The sequence below is a fragment of the Stegostoma tigrinum genome, chromosome 6 (genome assembly GCF_030684315.1).
Source record: "Stegostoma tigrinum isolate sSteTig4 chromosome 6, sSteTig4.hap1, whole genome shotgun sequence".
NCBI lineage: Eukaryota > Metazoa > Chordata > Chondrichthyes > Orectolobiformes > Stegostomatidae > Stegostoma > Stegostoma tigrinum.
In genome coordinates, this window is record NC_081359.1 from 13,345,070 (window position 1) to 13,361,886 (window position 16,817).

The following is a 16,817-nucleotide window of genomic DNA, read 5'->3' on the forward strand; positions in this document are numbered from 1 at the left end:
CAGAAACCCTCCCTCAACTCAGGCTAAAGGAATCCTCAAAATGTGTTCATTTTCAGCAGAATTGACAAGTTAACTTCTAAATTGGATAAACTGTTTGGTCCCTATGGTGGCTTCTGATGCACCTACACGTTCCATATGCTTGCAGTCTTGATTCCTAACTTTTTCAAAAATATTCCAGTTTAGGTTCTTGCTTATGCTTTTCTTCTGGGAAAATGTCCAATAATCAGTAATCAGTGTTAACAGCAAAAGTTAGAGACATTTTCCAAACTTCAGATTTAGGATTTTTAGTGACATTTTTCTTTGATTCTTCTTTTCTACTGAATTCCCCTCTTTCAACTGTTGTGTTACAGAGAGGCATTGAACACCTCTGGATAATTAAACCGAAACACGAGCCCCTAATCTGTTATGGCGGGAGTGGAGGTTTTCCTCTATTAATTAAACCCAAAACACTCGGAGAAGCTCGCCTTGCCATTCTAATCTGTTAAAAAGACTGATTTAAATGAAAGAAAATCCCTGATGTTCACTTTAGAAGTATTCAGTAATTATTTATTTATTTAACCTAGTGAACAAATTAACAGAATTAATAATAAACCGAACACTTCCCTCTTAACTACAAAGTATTCCCTAACTGAACTAAATTCTCGTGGTATGCTGTTCCAATAAACACAAGCCCCAGTTATACAAACCGAAGTAATATGAAAATAAATTAAAATTTAATCTTTCAAAGTCTACATGCCTTTCTTCTGTCCTCGAGTCATAAACGCCTTTTTTGCACTGATCCGGCTGTCAGGGACATTTTTTCGGTGAAGTCTTCTGTGAGGATTCTTAGCTGGAAGTGCTGTGGTACCTTTTTATGGATAAAATCGTGCTTTCTGAGAGAGCTTAGTGATCTCTTGTGAGAGCTAGATGCTAATTTCTCAGATGGTGTTTCACTCAACGATTTTTTTTTAGTTTTCAAAAACCCCCTCCTTATATGCCTTGAATGACATGTCAATTTTCTTACAATGGCATCGGCCCAAGGTTGTCAAAACCATCAGGTTTAAATTCAGTTGGCTTTCAGTCACTAAGTGCTTGGTTTAAATTAATTGGCTCATTCTAGCTAGTTGTCAAAACTTCAAAATAAGCCCAAGGTTTCCAATCTCACAGCCAATTGTTACATGTTTCAATTTCAGAACTGGCTGTACCCATTCAGCTGCTTACAGACACATTTTCTGTGTAAATCTCCAAGCTTAGAAAACCACGCACTCTTCTCCCCTATCACTTTTACAAACAAATTCTAGCTTCCTGCCTTCCAATTCACATGTACCCTGCTCAACTTCGTAACACTTGTTAATTTGTGCAGTTAAGTAGAGGTGCTTGAAAAGTGTGAGGGTGTGTGTGTGTTTGAAATGAAGCAGAGTTTGACACAGGGAATACGTCAGCAGTCAATATTTCAGTGGATACCTGGAGCGTATCAATCAAATGGAAAGGATATAGACTCATAAATTGCTACATTCTGTGCTACAAGTATTCTAACGCACCTTGGCTGTGCTGGCTCCGTATAAGAGCAATTCAGCTTCCCCCAAATTTTCCCTTAGCCCTGCACTTTTTCTTTCTCTTCAGAGAATTTTCCAAGAACCTTTCGAAAGCCACAGTTAAATCTCCTTAACCGCGCTCTCAGGCAGTGTATTCCAGATCATTAATTACTTGCAGTGTAATAACCTTTTTCCCCACGAAATGTTTGGGCATTCACCATTTGCCTTTAAATTGTTGTCCTTTGGCTCTTGATCTTTCAATTAGTGAGAATGGTCCTATGTACTCCATCCGGACCCTTCTTGATTTTGGACCAGTCCACCCAAACTGTTCTTCTCCCCCTTTGAGTGGACAGTTTTATTTTCTCCAATATGCTTTTATAGCTCAAATTCCATATTTTTGGAAACATTTTTTTGTAAATCTTTTCTGCGGCCATTCTAACATCTTCCCATCTTTGCTTTTGAGTGGTGATGCTCTCCTTACTGCAAATCCTGTCCCTCTGTCTCTCTCAAAGCTTCCCAACACAGCTTTCAAGATCTGGTGTCTGCATGTGTGGCCAAAAGCTCAAGCAGTTCTTTGGTAACTTCAGTGATACTGAACTGCACAGTTATTTCTGTCAAATAAGTAATGGGTTTTAAATTGCAAAATATCCTATAAACAGTAACTTCTAATGAGTGTGCTTGTATTTTAATCAGACAAACATACCAAACTACAGGAACAGCAGATACTGTGAGACAGCAGTTAGGTTCACGGTTTGCATGGGCTTTTTCTGCTGCTCAACCTCCGTTACCTACCTCAAAGGGCCTTCCAAGCTCCATCTCCCGCAATGTGTCAAGAATGAGACGTGAAGGAGAACATGGATGTGAGTATTCAGTAGATACTTAATTTGCTGGTCAAGAGCCAGCACCTCAACATGGGAAGAGGTTTTCAGAACAGATAACCGGATTATCATCTTATTATGACATTGGTTTTTGTGGAACCCTGCTTTGTGCGAATTGTAACTCAACAATAGGACATCTCTTTAAAGTACTTCATGTGCTGTGAAGCACTGTGGAAAATCCTGACTTTACCTTTCTTTTAGTGATTACCATATTATTCATATAAAAGCAATAAACTGGATGTTGTAAATCTGAAATAAAAACATGCTGGAGAAACTCAGCATGTCTGGCAGCATCTTCAGGCAGAAAAACAGTGTTTATGTCTTGAGTCCAGTATCACTTCTCTTCAGAATGAACAGCCATACTTGATAATAGCGTTAACTCTGTTTCTCTCCACAGAAGCTGCCATACCTGTTGAATTTCTCCAGTGTTTTCTGTTTTTATTAAGTTCCTACTGGCAATGTTGATGATGAACCTGGTCGTTGTGGCCCAAAACGCATAGTGGAAGAATAATTTTGTTCCAGGTTATTTGCCCTGAATCACATGATGCTATCCACATTCTTGAAACGTCGACAACTATTTGACAACTCGTCTATTTGACTATATGTTGTGGTCCTATTGTTCTGTAATTGGCACACACCCCTTCAGTTAAATAAATAACTTCTGTGAGCTATTAGGAAGTTGAGACCCAGTGAATGAATGCAATAACCAATTAATTATTTTTGGTATCTCATCAGCTGCTATAATGTAGAAAATGCTGTAACCAATTTGCACACAGCAAGCTCATGCAAGTGGCATTGAGAAAATAGCTGTATTGTCTGTTTTTGTGATGTTAGTTAATGTGTAGATATTGGTCAGGATGAGGAAAGAAAACACTGGCTGTTCTTTGAATTGGTGCCATGGCATGTTTTATGTTCATCTGAGAGGGTAGATGGGATTTTTGTTCAATATTTCATCTCAGAGCTGGCATCTTCAACAGTGTGACACTTCCTTAGTGCTGAATGCAAACTCAGCTTTGATTTTTAATTGTTGAATCCTGCATTGGCTTTGGCAAGAACACTGCCACTGAACCATGCTGACACTTTTGTAGAGAACCGGGAAAGCAGTGTTCATAGCCTTGCTGGGATATTCTAGCCAGGTATTTGCGATACATCCCATGTGTGCAATTCACAGGTGTTTACTGCTGTCTACCATGTCTTGGCAGTTGATGTTCCTTGTTAAACTCACCTTATTGAAATTCATCACAAGGATTACCCCAGGCTTTGTGTCATGCTGAAAGATATGTTACTTTGCTGAACCTTACTGAGGCCATCATCACTCTCTGCCCTAGGATTTAACTATAAATGTAGCCTTAAAGAGAATTGCATGAAATCTCAGTCCTGGTCTGTCATGTTTTTTCAGCATCTTCAGAAGTGACAGAGGCAGCACTAGTCAGAGATATTCTATATGTCCTCCAAGGAATTGATGGCAAATCCATTAAAATGTGTAATTCCGAAAACTGCTATAAAATTGATTCCAAGGTAACTGATCTTAGTTGAATATTTGGTGTAAATATACATTCTTGCATGATATTTAGCATTTATATTTTCAGCCACTTTTTTTTTCATTCTTTTATCCTTTGATGAACCAAATGTATCATTCAATGAAGTTCTGAGGGAACGTTTACTGGAGTGTTGAGAATCATTGTCTGAATTGGGAGAGATGTCATTTTCTCTGAATATGGGTGTCAATAATCAGGAAATGCAGAGCATTATTAGTCTGTTTTCTTTACTGATTACCAAAGAATTAGCTCAGGAATCTAACCAGTTAATTGTTGCATATAAATAATCTACAACTCGAGGCAATGATATATTTCCTTTCTGTCTTTCACCCATGCTTTGGCTGTGCTTGAGATTATGTTTTCATACATTTTAAACAACAGAAATTCTAGTAGGGAAAGTCAACTAAAACTGCTCTAAATTTCCAGAATATTAACAAACTAAAACAGTGTTCAGGACAAATTTATTCTCTGGATAGTGAATCTGTGGAATTCTTTAACCCATCCTTGAGAGGGCTATCGAGGTTAGGTTGTTGACAACGTTCAAGGCTGAGTCAGGCAGATTTTAAATCAGTAACAGAATCAAGGGTTATGGGGAAAGGGCCGGAAAGTGGAATTGAGAATTATCGGGTCGCTCATGATCTCATTGAAGGAACAGACCTGATGGGCAAAATGCCTACCTCCTCTTATTTCTTTTTGGCCTTTTTCTTTCAATGAATTTAGTCTCCCCTTCATCTTTTCTTAAAAAATTGCATTAAGCTACTGGCAACTGTACCAAAAGGAACATTTTTTTTTAAATATGCGAAAACCTCTTCATATGCAATTTACTTTGAAATGTACTGGTGGCCATTCAGGAGGAAGTTTTGGGAAGCAGCCAGATATTTTTTGCCTCCAAAATTGCACTGTTGTCTACCAACACAATTTCTTTTTGGTTTTGTACAGACGGGACTGTCGAAATCTTTGAGGGATACTGCAAGTAGGTTAGCAGAACTTGGATGGCTTCACAACAAAATAAGAAAGTACACCGATCAGAGATGCTTGGACCGTGCCTTTGGTCTAGTGGGTCAGGTATGTTGCATTCACCTTGCAGCGTCTGTACCTCTGAACAGACACAGGGAAGAAAACACTGGGAAAGGTTGAGGATTAACGGACAAAATTTATCTGTAAAGTACAAAGAGCTTTGCTCACCTTGTCAAAGTTTGAAGGCCTTTGCCAAGTTCTGTTCATCTTCAATCCCCAATTTGGCAGCTGTTGGAAAAGAATTCCCAATGATGGTATGCTATACACTCATAAAATGAATTCTTTGAGGTCTGTTTTAAATGTTCCACTTATTTGGTTTTAGTGCCTTGCCTGTTTGGCATACATGGCATTTTTGATTGTCGGTTTGTTTTAAGTGGAACAAACAAATAATTCTGAAGCAATCTGCATTCTTTCTGTCTGTAATTTTGAATATTTTTAGACGTTTTTGATTCATCCTGACATTTAAATATTTACCATAACTAATTAGTAAACTAATGTGCACTGTAAAATTATGGAAAAAACAGTTTTTATTGTTTTCAGCCTTTTATCCAAATTCTTATTCCTACAGAGCTTTTGTGCTTCCTTGCATCAGGAGTTGAAGGAATATTACAGATTATTGTCCGTTTTGCATTCCCAGGTAAAAAGAAAATACATTACTTCTCTAACACTTCACAGATACTCATACCTCCAAGCTGGGTCTTAACGTTTGGGCTGATTGGTTCTGTGTTTTTCTGCTGGCTACAAGACTTGCTTATCTATATGGCTGTAAATGTGTCCACCAGCCCTGGTTGTGTAGATTTTTATTTCACTACCTGTGAAATTTAAATTTCAAACTTTACTATCTCAATGTCTATTCTGCCTGTGTATCTCCTTGTTAGACTGTCTTGTCTATACATATTCTGTAAATTGAAAGTATTTTCCTTCTGTGAAAGTGGATCATGTTAGTGGTACAGGATTGTTAACCTTACTATTGTTAAAATTGCCTTAGAGACAGGCATGTTAATGGAGAAAGCTAAACACCCTGTAATTAACTGGAAAAAAATTGCACCACAAAATTTCACGTTTTTAAATAAAATTAAACTTTACTGTAGATAAAGAGAAATGAGGCAGACCAGATGCCACAATGTAGCACAAGTCTTTCCAAGGTATTGTGTTATAAATTCAGTTCTACTTTTATTCCTGCTTCCAAAAAGAGTTCCCACAATCTCTGTAAATTTTACAAGAATCACGAAGGTCTATTCAGTTCAGTTATTTGGAGCCAACCATACTCCCTGAATTCACTGTAAATTACCTTCAGTGTCCCAATTACTGTCCAAGGTCTGAGATATATTTTGGGATCCTTCTCAACTTCTAACCATGCAACTGTCCACAGTTTCTTTTGACAACCTCGTAATCGCGGACTTTTCAGCTACTTGTCCTGGCTTTGGCATGCAAAGACCGCTTTACTAGTTTGTTTGCACAGCCTCCTTACAGCTCTTTCTAAGCTGACAGCTAATTTCCTTTCAATGTGGTGACCACTGTAGGTTTTTCTTTTTCTAGATTCAAATCTTAAGGCTTCTTTTTACTTCCAATTCCAAACTGAGTTTGAGCCCCCATGCAATGGTGATTAAAATTAGGCTGCAACATTTATTCCCAGGTTGGGTATGCAGAGACAGGAAGATTTCCAGCTCCACAAATTTGATCTTGAAATGTGGCTGCCATGTCACCCCGCTTATGGCCCAAGGGCTGGACTGTATTTGGAACTGTGCCAGACAGAGCTCAGGGGCTTCCATATACCAAGACAGGATAGGTGGAAAGCCTGCCTGAGGGCTCCAGTTCTGTGATCAAAAATAAAAGAATACAGAATAAAATACTCCTTTAGCACTTGCTCCTGCTCAACTCCATAACTCCCTTTTTACTCCATTTGTTCCAACCCATGCCCTCAACCCAGCTGAGATAACAAAGTGTGGAGCTGGATGAACACAGCAGGCCAAACAGCATCTTAGGAGCACAGGTGCTGCTTGGCCTGTTGTGTTCATCCAGCTCCACACTTTGTTATCTCGGATTCTCCACCATCTGCAGTTCCCATTATCTCCTTCAACCCAACTGCTTGGCGCCACGTACCCCTATGCCAAATTTTATGTTTTTGCCTATTTCCACTCTCTGCACGTTACCTACTATGTCAACTCTCTTTGTTATTCATGAAATGTGGGCATTACTGACTGGGCCAGCATTTATTGCCCATCCCTAGTTCCTAGTTACCCTTGAGAAAGTAGTGATGAACTGCCTTCTTGAACTGCTGCAGCCTGTTTATATTGGGTAAATCCAAGTGATGTTACATGGAGAGAGTTCCAGTATTTTGTCTGTGCCTTCTGTGATGACATAAGTTACACAGCAGGAATGAATGATAACTTGGGTGTTAATATGACAGAGGAAAGTAATATTAGCAGAGAGGAAGAAATGGAGAGCTTTAAGGAACTAAAATACAAATTCTCAAGACCAGGTGACCTATATCTAAAGTAGTGGGTAATACACTGATCATGAATTGCAATATTTCCTCGATTCTCGAGCAGTCACAACAGATTGGAATTTGGCAAGAAATGGGAAAGAGGGATAAAGTGAATTATGGACCAGTTACCCTGATATCCGTTGTCCAGAAAATGCTGGAACCTAGTTAAGAAAATCCTAATAATGCTCTTAGACCAGCTGTAATATAATTACAACAAGTCAACATGATTCATTATAAAGGAAATATTATTCAATAAATTGGAGTTATTTGAAGATTCAGCTAGTAGGAGAGATAAAGGGGAACCAGCAGTATACCTGGATTTCAAAAAAAAGTATTTAATAATTCACCATGAATGGTTAATAAAGAAGATAAAGGCTGAGGAATTTGGAGTGAGATAAAAGCATGGCTGAGAAGCAGAGAGTAGGAATAAATGAGGCATTTTCGGATAGGCATGCTGTGACAAGTAGAATACCACAAGGATCAGTGCTGGGGTTTCTTCTACTTGCTGTCTATATTCATGAATTGAATGAAGAGACTGAGAGAAATGTCTAGGTTTGGTGCAGACACAAAGCTAGGTGAGAGTGGAAGTTGGAAGAGGCTTCAAAGAGACTGCATAAGGATTTGGATGGATTAAGTGGGCACGAGGAGACAGATGGTGTATACTGGGCAGGAATGTGGTAGGAATAGACAAGCTGAATTTTTTTTTAAAAGGCATGAAACTTATGACTGATCATGTTCAGAAAGGCTTAGCTGTACTCTTACAAAATCCATCCTGAAGATGCCCAAGACTTAGCTGTATCATAAGAACAGGGACTTCTCAATTGGCCTGACTTGAGAAGCACCTATTAGCCCTCAAATGATCAGAATGGTTATGTGCGAATAAAAAATGCACCAGGCGTAAGCCAAATCAAACCAGGCCTGTTTCTTTGCCACAGCTGTTTGGCAGAATGAAAGTGGCAGCAAAAGACTAAAGTTGCTCAGAGACCGTCAAAAGGTTTCAATGTCAGATCTGTTTCCAATTATTCTTCTGACAGTGGCCAGAGCATGAGTGCCACAGTGATACGTTGGCAACCTGTACGAAACATGCATGAATTTTGATACATCCAGCAGCCCAACTGTGGAATTGGAAAGTTCAAAAACAGTTCCAGTATAAGCTAGAGAATGTTAGACAGGGTGATACCAGCCTGAAAAGCAGATGGAATGAAATTAAACTCTCTGGTGATTTTCAAAAATCAAATTCCCTGAAATTTTGTGCATATCTATAATGATTAACAAATTCACTTTACCTTCATCCATCCAATCAGAGGCATGGGAAGTCTATGTCCTGATGGCCTGTTCAAAGAATACGGCTTAATTAATCAGGAGAAAAAATATCTGGAAGTACTGAACAGATCAGTCATCATCTCTGAGAGCAGCAGAGCAGACATTTCAGATTGACCTTTCATCAAATTTAAGGAAAAATGGACATTTTTCTTTATTTATTCATGGGATGAGGATGCCTCTGGGCAGTTAGCAATTATTGCCCAAAGGGCAGTTCAGAGTCAATCACATTGCTGTGGGTCAGGAGTCACGTGGCCAGACCAGGTAAGCATGGCAGTTTTCTTCCCTGAAGGACGTTAGTGAACCAGATAGGTTTTTCTTGTCAATCAGCAGTGGATTTCTGGTCGTCATTAGACTCTATTTCCAGATATTTATTGAATTCAAATTCTACATTTGCTGTGGCAGGATTCAAACCTGGGTCCCCAGAACACTATCTGTGTCTCTGGATTAACAGTCCAGCGATAATGTCACTAGGCCATTGCCTCCCCAAATGACAGGGTTTTTAAACCAGTGTAAGGGGACATCTGTTATGGAGCAGAGTGAAATAAATGATAGATGGAATCACAAAATTCTGAAATGAAAGCCCAATGAGTGGTAATGGATCCAGTAAGAAAACAAAGGCCATTTCCAAATGAGGTATGACAGCTACATAACATGAACGTAACATGAAGGCATAAAGAAAGGAACAAGTAGCAAAAAAACACACACTACAAGATAGAAGCAAGAGTTCTAATGTATACTTGTGGAACATAACATGGAATTGTATAGCTGTAGACTGATGAGACAGAAGATAAGGTGCTGCTCTTCAGGCTTGCGTTGAGCTTTATTGAAACAATAGTAGGCTGCGGACAGAAATACCAATCAGTGGAAGCAAAGTCAAATATTAAAATGACAAGTGCCAGGAAGTTTCTGGTATTGGTCATGGACTAAGCAAATGTATTGCGTAAAGCAATCACTTGGACTGTATTTGGTCTATCCAACGTAGAAGAGACCACAAGCAATGAATAGATGTTAGCGAGTTTAGAGAAGATTTGTAGCTCAGTTTGAGGTTCTGGATGTGAGATTGCTCGCTGAGCTGGAAGGTTAGTTTTCAGACATCTCGTCACTTTTCTAGGTAACATCATCAGTGAGCCTCCGACGAAGCGCTGGTGTTATGTCCCGCTTTCTATTTATCTGGTTAGGTTTCCTTGCGTTGGTGATGTCATTTCCTGCGTTGGTGATGTCATTTCCTGTTCTTTTTCCCAGGGGATGGTAGATTGGCTCCAAGTCAATGTGTTTGTTGATGGAGTTCCGGTTGGAATGCCATGCTTCTAGGAATTCTCGTGCGTGTCTCTGTTTGGCTCGTCCTAGGATGGATGTGTTGTCCCAATCAAAGTGGTGTCCTTCCTCGTCTGTACGTAAGGATACGAGTGATAGTGGGTCATGTCGTTTTGTGGCTATTTGATGTTCGTGTATCCTGATGGCTAGCTTTCTGCCTGTTTGTCCGGTGTAGTGTTTGTCACAGTTCTTGCAACGTCATTTCCGAAATGACTGCCAGACGACTCGGACCTCTTGGCATCAGGGTAGCCCACAAACCCACCAACACACTAAAACAGCAGCTAATGAACTTAAAAGACCCTATACAGACAACAAACAAAACGAACGTCATCTACAAAATACCTTACAAGAACTGTGACAAACACTACATCGGACAAACAGGCAGAAAGCTAGCCACCAGGATACATGAACATCAACTAGCCACTAAATGCCATGACACACTATCACTCGTATCCTTACATACAGATGAGGAAGGACACCACTTGGATGGATGTGTTGTCCCAATCATAGGACAAGCCAAACAGAGACGCGCACGAGAATTCCTAGAAGTGTGGCATTCCAACTGGGACTCCATCAACAAACACATTGATTTGGAGCCAATCTACCATCCCCTGAGAAAAAGAACAGGAAATGACATCACCAACCCAAGGAAACCTAAGCAGATAAATAGAAAGCGGGCCATAACACCAGCGCTTCGTCGGAGGCTCACTGATGATGTTACCTAGAATGGTGACGAAACGTCTGAAAACGAACCTTCCAGCTCAGCGAGCAATCTCGCATCCAGAATGAATAGATGTACTACATTGGAAGAAGTAGTAGTAAACCACAGGGTATTACTATAGACAATGTTCAGGTCCCATTCATTTAAAGAAATCAAAAGGCATCTGCGGACAAAACACCCAAATCACTGTTAAATACGTGGGTCTGACTTCAACAGTTTAATCTTTAAGTGTGCCTCAGTGAGTCTTTTAAAGCTCATGTCCACCCATGCCGTTTGATGCAAATGCTTAATGGAGAATAAAAACCTTCACGCAGGAAAGTATAATATGTCACCCCACTTGATGTTTTCTGTTTTACCGTCAAGTCATAAGCTGCTAGTATTGGCATCAAGTTGCTCAAAATGTAGGTTATCCAAGTTGGTGGATGGTTTGGAAGATGGTTTGTTGTGAAGAAATGATTTTGTAAGTGAAAGTGTCACATCTGATTCTAATAACGATGCTATAGTTAAGTGACTCAATGAATTTGAGCGCTGTGTCAGATGAATAGTTTGGTTTTTTAAAAGTATTTTGATTGTATAATTATTTATTCATTAAAACTCATCATTTATTTAATTTGAATTTCCAGTATTGCTTTCTCTTCACATTTCAAAGTGGCGATCAGCTACACTTACACCAGCAGTTCAGATTTTGTACTCAACAGATAAGTTGGCTGCCATTTATGGAAGGAGAATTTGAGTCCTTCAGATCAAATTAAGCACTGCTGTGTATGATATTTCCTTACCCGAGTTTATTGCGCATTTTCCCCACATTAGTTGCCGTTTGCTACAGAACAGGCACCTTATAACCTATAAAGTTTGCATTTTACTTTGCCTGCATTTTCATTGCTATTGAAGATATCCCTGCAAAAGGTCCTTTACTACTAGTAGATTCTGGCACTGTGTTTAGAGGACAAGAGTTACATGTGGTACAGTGGAAAAAGTAGAATAATGTCTTGATATAACAGAACAGTTTGAAACATCAAATATTTATAGTTAGAATGGAAATGGATTAAAGATGCACTAAGTCACAAATGCATTTTCAAGGTTTAAGCCCATGATCGTTACTTATAAGACAGTAATGGTTAGTCTGTGGCTGACAAATAACCACAATATAATTCCATTAACTGTTTCCATGTTTTATTTGTAGATTAACATTTCTGGTTGAATTTATAGAAAGATATTTTCCTCATTTTGTTTTGCAATTTGATCTATTGATAGCTGAAATCCCTTGTAAGACATTGAAGGTTACAGGTTAATAATGCAGCCTTTGCTCTGCTTTTACATGTAAAATTTTCTTGTTGGAAGTCTGTCAGATTTTTTGACAATAAACTGAGTTTACATTCTGTCTTTAACATAGTAAAATGTCCCCAGGCTTATAGTCAAAATTGTATTAGTTATTTTTGGATGAAAGCTCTTTGAGAAAGCCAGAATATTAATCTGGTGGTGTGAAGGATGGCAGAAATAAATATTCAAACTGGATTTCATCCACCTATCTACTGTTTTTTAAGGGAACATGTTGAGTTTGAAAGGTTGAAAAATTGTGAATTGTGTTGCAGAAAGCTGCCAGAATTTGAAAGTACTCGTTGGACTTTGAAAAAGCTGACTAGAGAAGGGAAGGAAACATATAAGTAATTTAAATTCTGGAAAAAAATGAATTGAAATATGGGTTATAAGTTTTGATTTTAAGTGATTTAACAAGAAGAAGATAGAGCCTTCGTAGCAAACGACACTTTTTTTTTCTTGAATCGTGCCCAGGAGTCAACATGTGAGATATCTGAAGAATCATTCAGCTTTGAGGGTAATGATCAAACCTTGTATGCCTTGGGCTCATAAAATGTTTGAGGGCAATTACAGTTTTGGCATAAAGTTTTACGCAAATATCTAATTGAATGGATCATGTATTTTGAGAGATTCCTGTGTGACAGTACTAGTTACCACCTATTGGGGAACATGCCCATTATATCCACTCTCTGTCTTGCTGCTAAGCCAAATTTTTTTAACCCCTCACTAATGAGTCCCTAACACTTGCAGAGGCACCCAATGAATCTAGAATTTCCCCATGTAGAGTAGGGTGTGCCAATCATGGCTGTGAGCTTCCCAGACCTATTTTAACTCAATAGAACGTGGACAAATTCTTTCAATTCAAGTTCTAAAATGCTTATTATCTTTGTAATGTTTTTAAGCTCTTAAATCAATGTCCAGCCACAAGAGCCAAGGGAATAATACCTACCAGTTTCCTTCCTGGAATGGAGATGAGTTTCTGAGGAGAACTTAAATTTTTCTGTCTGCTTCAAGGGTCTCTCTGCTCCTTTGAACCACCGTTCCTGAGTCCTAGCATTAGCTGATGCCCCCTCCATCACTATAAAACCATCTGATGAATCTAAATAACGAGTGATCAACAAACATTGTGCTGACCCTATGTAGCGTGAAAGGAAGGAAGCATGTGAACAGGGACAATGTCTTGGGATTGACAGAAGGGCATTATGATGTTATGAAACAAGTAATTGGATACATTAGAAGAATGCATTTGGGATTTATTAATATTTATTGAAAGGCAAACTCAGCAAGCGTGTAAGGAAGACGATAAATAAATGCTCTTGAGTCCTGGATTGAATGCGTTGAGTTCCTGTAATTTATGTATTTATAAGTTGAAATTTATTTGCCATTTTCTTTCAAACTGAAACCCACAGATACAAGTGGAAGATGACCAAGGTGTAAATGTTGGTCTGGAAAGTAACCTAACACTCCGCCGCCTGCTGATTTGGACCTATGATCCCAAGATGAGGCTGAAGACACTTGCATCACTTGTTGATCATTGCCAGGGTCAGTCAGGATGTTTAAGGTTTCTGCACCATTTTGTAATTGCGATTTAAAATAAGATATTCCCTTGTTTATCACTTCTAAAAAGAAATCATTTGGAAGACAGAACCAGCAACTAAATTGAATCTCAACATTTATTTCTTCTATTTGCTAATGTTCATGAAAAACTCATTTTTATTTGCTTATATGAATATGTCCCTGTGGTTACAAACCAATATGTTTCAGCAAAATATTTGATACAATGACATATTGTCAATTATTTTGCAAGAATTGGAGCGACCCCCCTGAAGAGAATTTAACATTTGCTAAGTTGCTACACCTAAAGGAAGGTTATGAATGGAACTGAATAGAAATGGATAAAAGATGGCGAGTAGGTGACCAAGAGACCAGTGATGAGGTGATTATTGTTTATAGCATACAAGAAATAGTTTAAGGCTGAAGACAAAATATGAAATCAGTTACAAGTTGCAAAGGAGAGGTAATATGATAAAACAGCAGACAGTCCAAAAGCTGAAAAAACCAGTTACATTTTGAAGGTGAGTTGATCTGCGGCAACTGGTATTGAGTATTGATGAGGTAGTGAGATTGGGAACAGAGAAATCAAAAGAGAACGCAGTTAACTGTGAGTTAAAGGACAACACTTGGGCGAGAGATCACGGCTACTGATATAAAGTTCAGGATCACTAGTAGTATAATGCATAACAGCACAATGAAAACTAACAGTATCCTTGCATATATTGTCAGATCAGTAGAACACTAGTCTTCAAAGGATATAATGAATTAGACAGCCTCAGTTGGAGCTTTGGATGCTACCTGATCCCTGGAATCCCAACATTAGAGCACTGGGAACATTTCTGTCCAGTGTGCTGCAACAAAGATGTCCTGGCACTGCAATCAGTACAGAAAAGAGCAACAAATTTATACTTCATGCAGGGAATCTAAGCTGGGAAAACTCGCTTCTCTGGCAGAGTGAAGGGTGCAGGTGGACCAAGATTATTGAAGAGTTAAAGAGATTGAGAGAATCCATTAATGGAATCTGGTGTGTTTGTAATTGGCACAGACTCTAAAACCAGGAACCTGGGCTGAGAGGATGAATGGATCGCAAAGAGACAGACAACTGAGATTGCAACTTTTATTCATAGGCTGTGTTAAATATTGGGATGGACTGGCCATGAATGATACCAAATATATTGTTTGAGAAAGCATCCATAAGTTGAAATGTTTGAGAGAGAGGTTTGTTTGTTATTACAAATTTGTACTTTTTTGAGTTCTTAGGAGTTGAAATATTACAGAAAAATGTGGTGAGGCCAGCTTTATTAGCATGAAGCTCAACATTTTGGATCCCATTCTTAACTTTGTATTAATCGTGTTTAACTTTATGCAACTGGTGAAGATTAACTTGGGATTTACTTGTGTCCCTCAGGACAATCTGAAACTAATGTGATTAAGTTGGGAGATGTGTATTTCTGTAAATGAAAGCTTATTTAACTGTGTACATACTGTCTGCTTCTATCCTTCAATGCTGGGCTTTCTAGATAAGCACATTTTACACTTTGAAGGAATTTAGCTTGTTTTTATTTTTGAAAGGGTTCGGTAATTTTGAACCTATTTTTCTGTTTTGTTTGCTCAGGGAGGAAAGGTGGCGAATTGGCATCTGCTGTCCATGCTTATACTAAAACTGGAGACCCATACATGAGATCACTGGTGCAACACATTCTTAGCCTTGTATCACATCCCATTCTTAACTTCCTTTACCGCTGGATTTATGATGGAGAGTTGGAGGATACATACCATGAGGTAAACTGTTTTCCATTTTTCCCCCATCTCTGTGTTGCTTAAGACAAGTTGGAGGATGTGCTTTGTAATGTGTGCTAGTCACCTGAACAACAATGGCTTCATAGCTCATATAAGTTGAAAATCCTCCATATTACAACTTATGTCTCCTCTTCCATCTACCTGCTCCAATTCCTTGGATGTATGCTATTCCAATTTCAGCAATTTTAAGTAAAAACTGAAAGAACGGCGGTTGCTGTAAATCAGGAACACAAAGTTGCTGGAAAAGCTCAGCAGCTCTGGCAGCATCTGTGAAGGAGAAAACAGTTAACGTTTCAGATCTGGTGACCCTTCCTCAGAACATGAATTTAAGTAACTTCTTGTTTGGCACACTGCTAATTATGGAATAGTAATTGTAGACAAGTCTTCGTAATGACTTGGGGGTAGAATCGCTCTGTTGCACATGGTGGAAATGGAGACTTGGAGACATTGCTTAAATTTATGCAATTGCTTTTATTTGTAGAAAGCATAGAAATTACGATTGGACTCTTGAAGAGCAAGTAACTTAATAAAGCAAACATAACATTGGGTTATGAGAGGGGAAAAATCAACTCACATATTTGAGTACCCCAACAGACGCACTCAACTTTCATACCTAATTTTCTGTAAGTTGTACTCCTGTATTGATTTTTGATTCTGTTGTAAAATGTGAACATTTCTGGCAAAGCCAACATTTGTTACTCATCCTAAACTGCTGTGGAGAAGGTGTTAATAAACCACCTGAGTGAATCAATGCAGTCAATCTGCATGTTGTTTCAACCACAGTAATGTTTAACGGTTTCAACACAACAACAAGGGGATGTTTTAGAAGATTCTCACAGGAAGTTGTATTTGCATTTCACTGCCCTCATTTTGTGTCATTTAACTTTGTTTTTATTTATATAGGCAATATGGTTGCTGCATAGATTTTTACAAATTACTTTCTGTATCCAATGTTACTGTGTAAAAACCTGTGACCTCCATCACCCAAAAGGACAAGGGGATCAGGTGCATGAAAAGCCTATCTTCTTCAGGTCATAGGTCCTCTTGACTTGGAAATATGTTATTGTTCCTTCATCATCACCGAGTGAAAATTTTAGAACTTTAACTACTATATCTGTGAGAGTACTTCTACCAAAGGAATCATAGAATCCCTAAAGTGCAGAAAGAGGCCATTCAGCCCCTCGAATTAACACCAGTCTTCCAAAGACCATAACCACCACATCCTTCTCACCCTGTATTTACTATGGCTAGTCCACTGTTTTGTACTCCCACAGATATAGTAGTTAAAGTTCTAAAATTTTCACTCGGTGATGATGAAGGAACAATAACATATTTCCAAGTCAAGAGGACCTA

At 38.7% G+C, this 16,817-nt stretch overlaps 1 protein-coding gene across 2 annotated transcripts in view; it reads left to right on the top strand.

Moving 5' to 3' along the window:
- tubgcp3 (tubulin gamma complex component 3) overlaps nt 1-16,817 on the top strand; it is a 65,935-nt gene that overhangs the window by 20,303 nt on the left and 28,815 nt on the right. For both annotated transcript variants that reach the window (XM_048533425.2, XM_048533424.2), the window contains exons 6-11: nt 2,208-2,374; nt 3,792-3,910; nt 4,870-4,995; nt 5,516-5,584; nt 13,520-13,652; nt 15,280-15,446. In XM_048533425.2, coding sequence (XP_048389382.1) covers nt 2,208-2,374; nt 3,792-3,910; nt 4,870-4,995; nt 5,516-5,584; nt 13,520-13,652; nt 15,280-15,446 — 781 coding nt within the window. The remainder of the gene's footprint in view (nt 1-2,207; nt 2,375-3,791; nt 3,911-4,869; nt 4,996-5,515; nt 5,585-13,519; nt 13,653-15,279; nt 15,447-16,817) is intronic.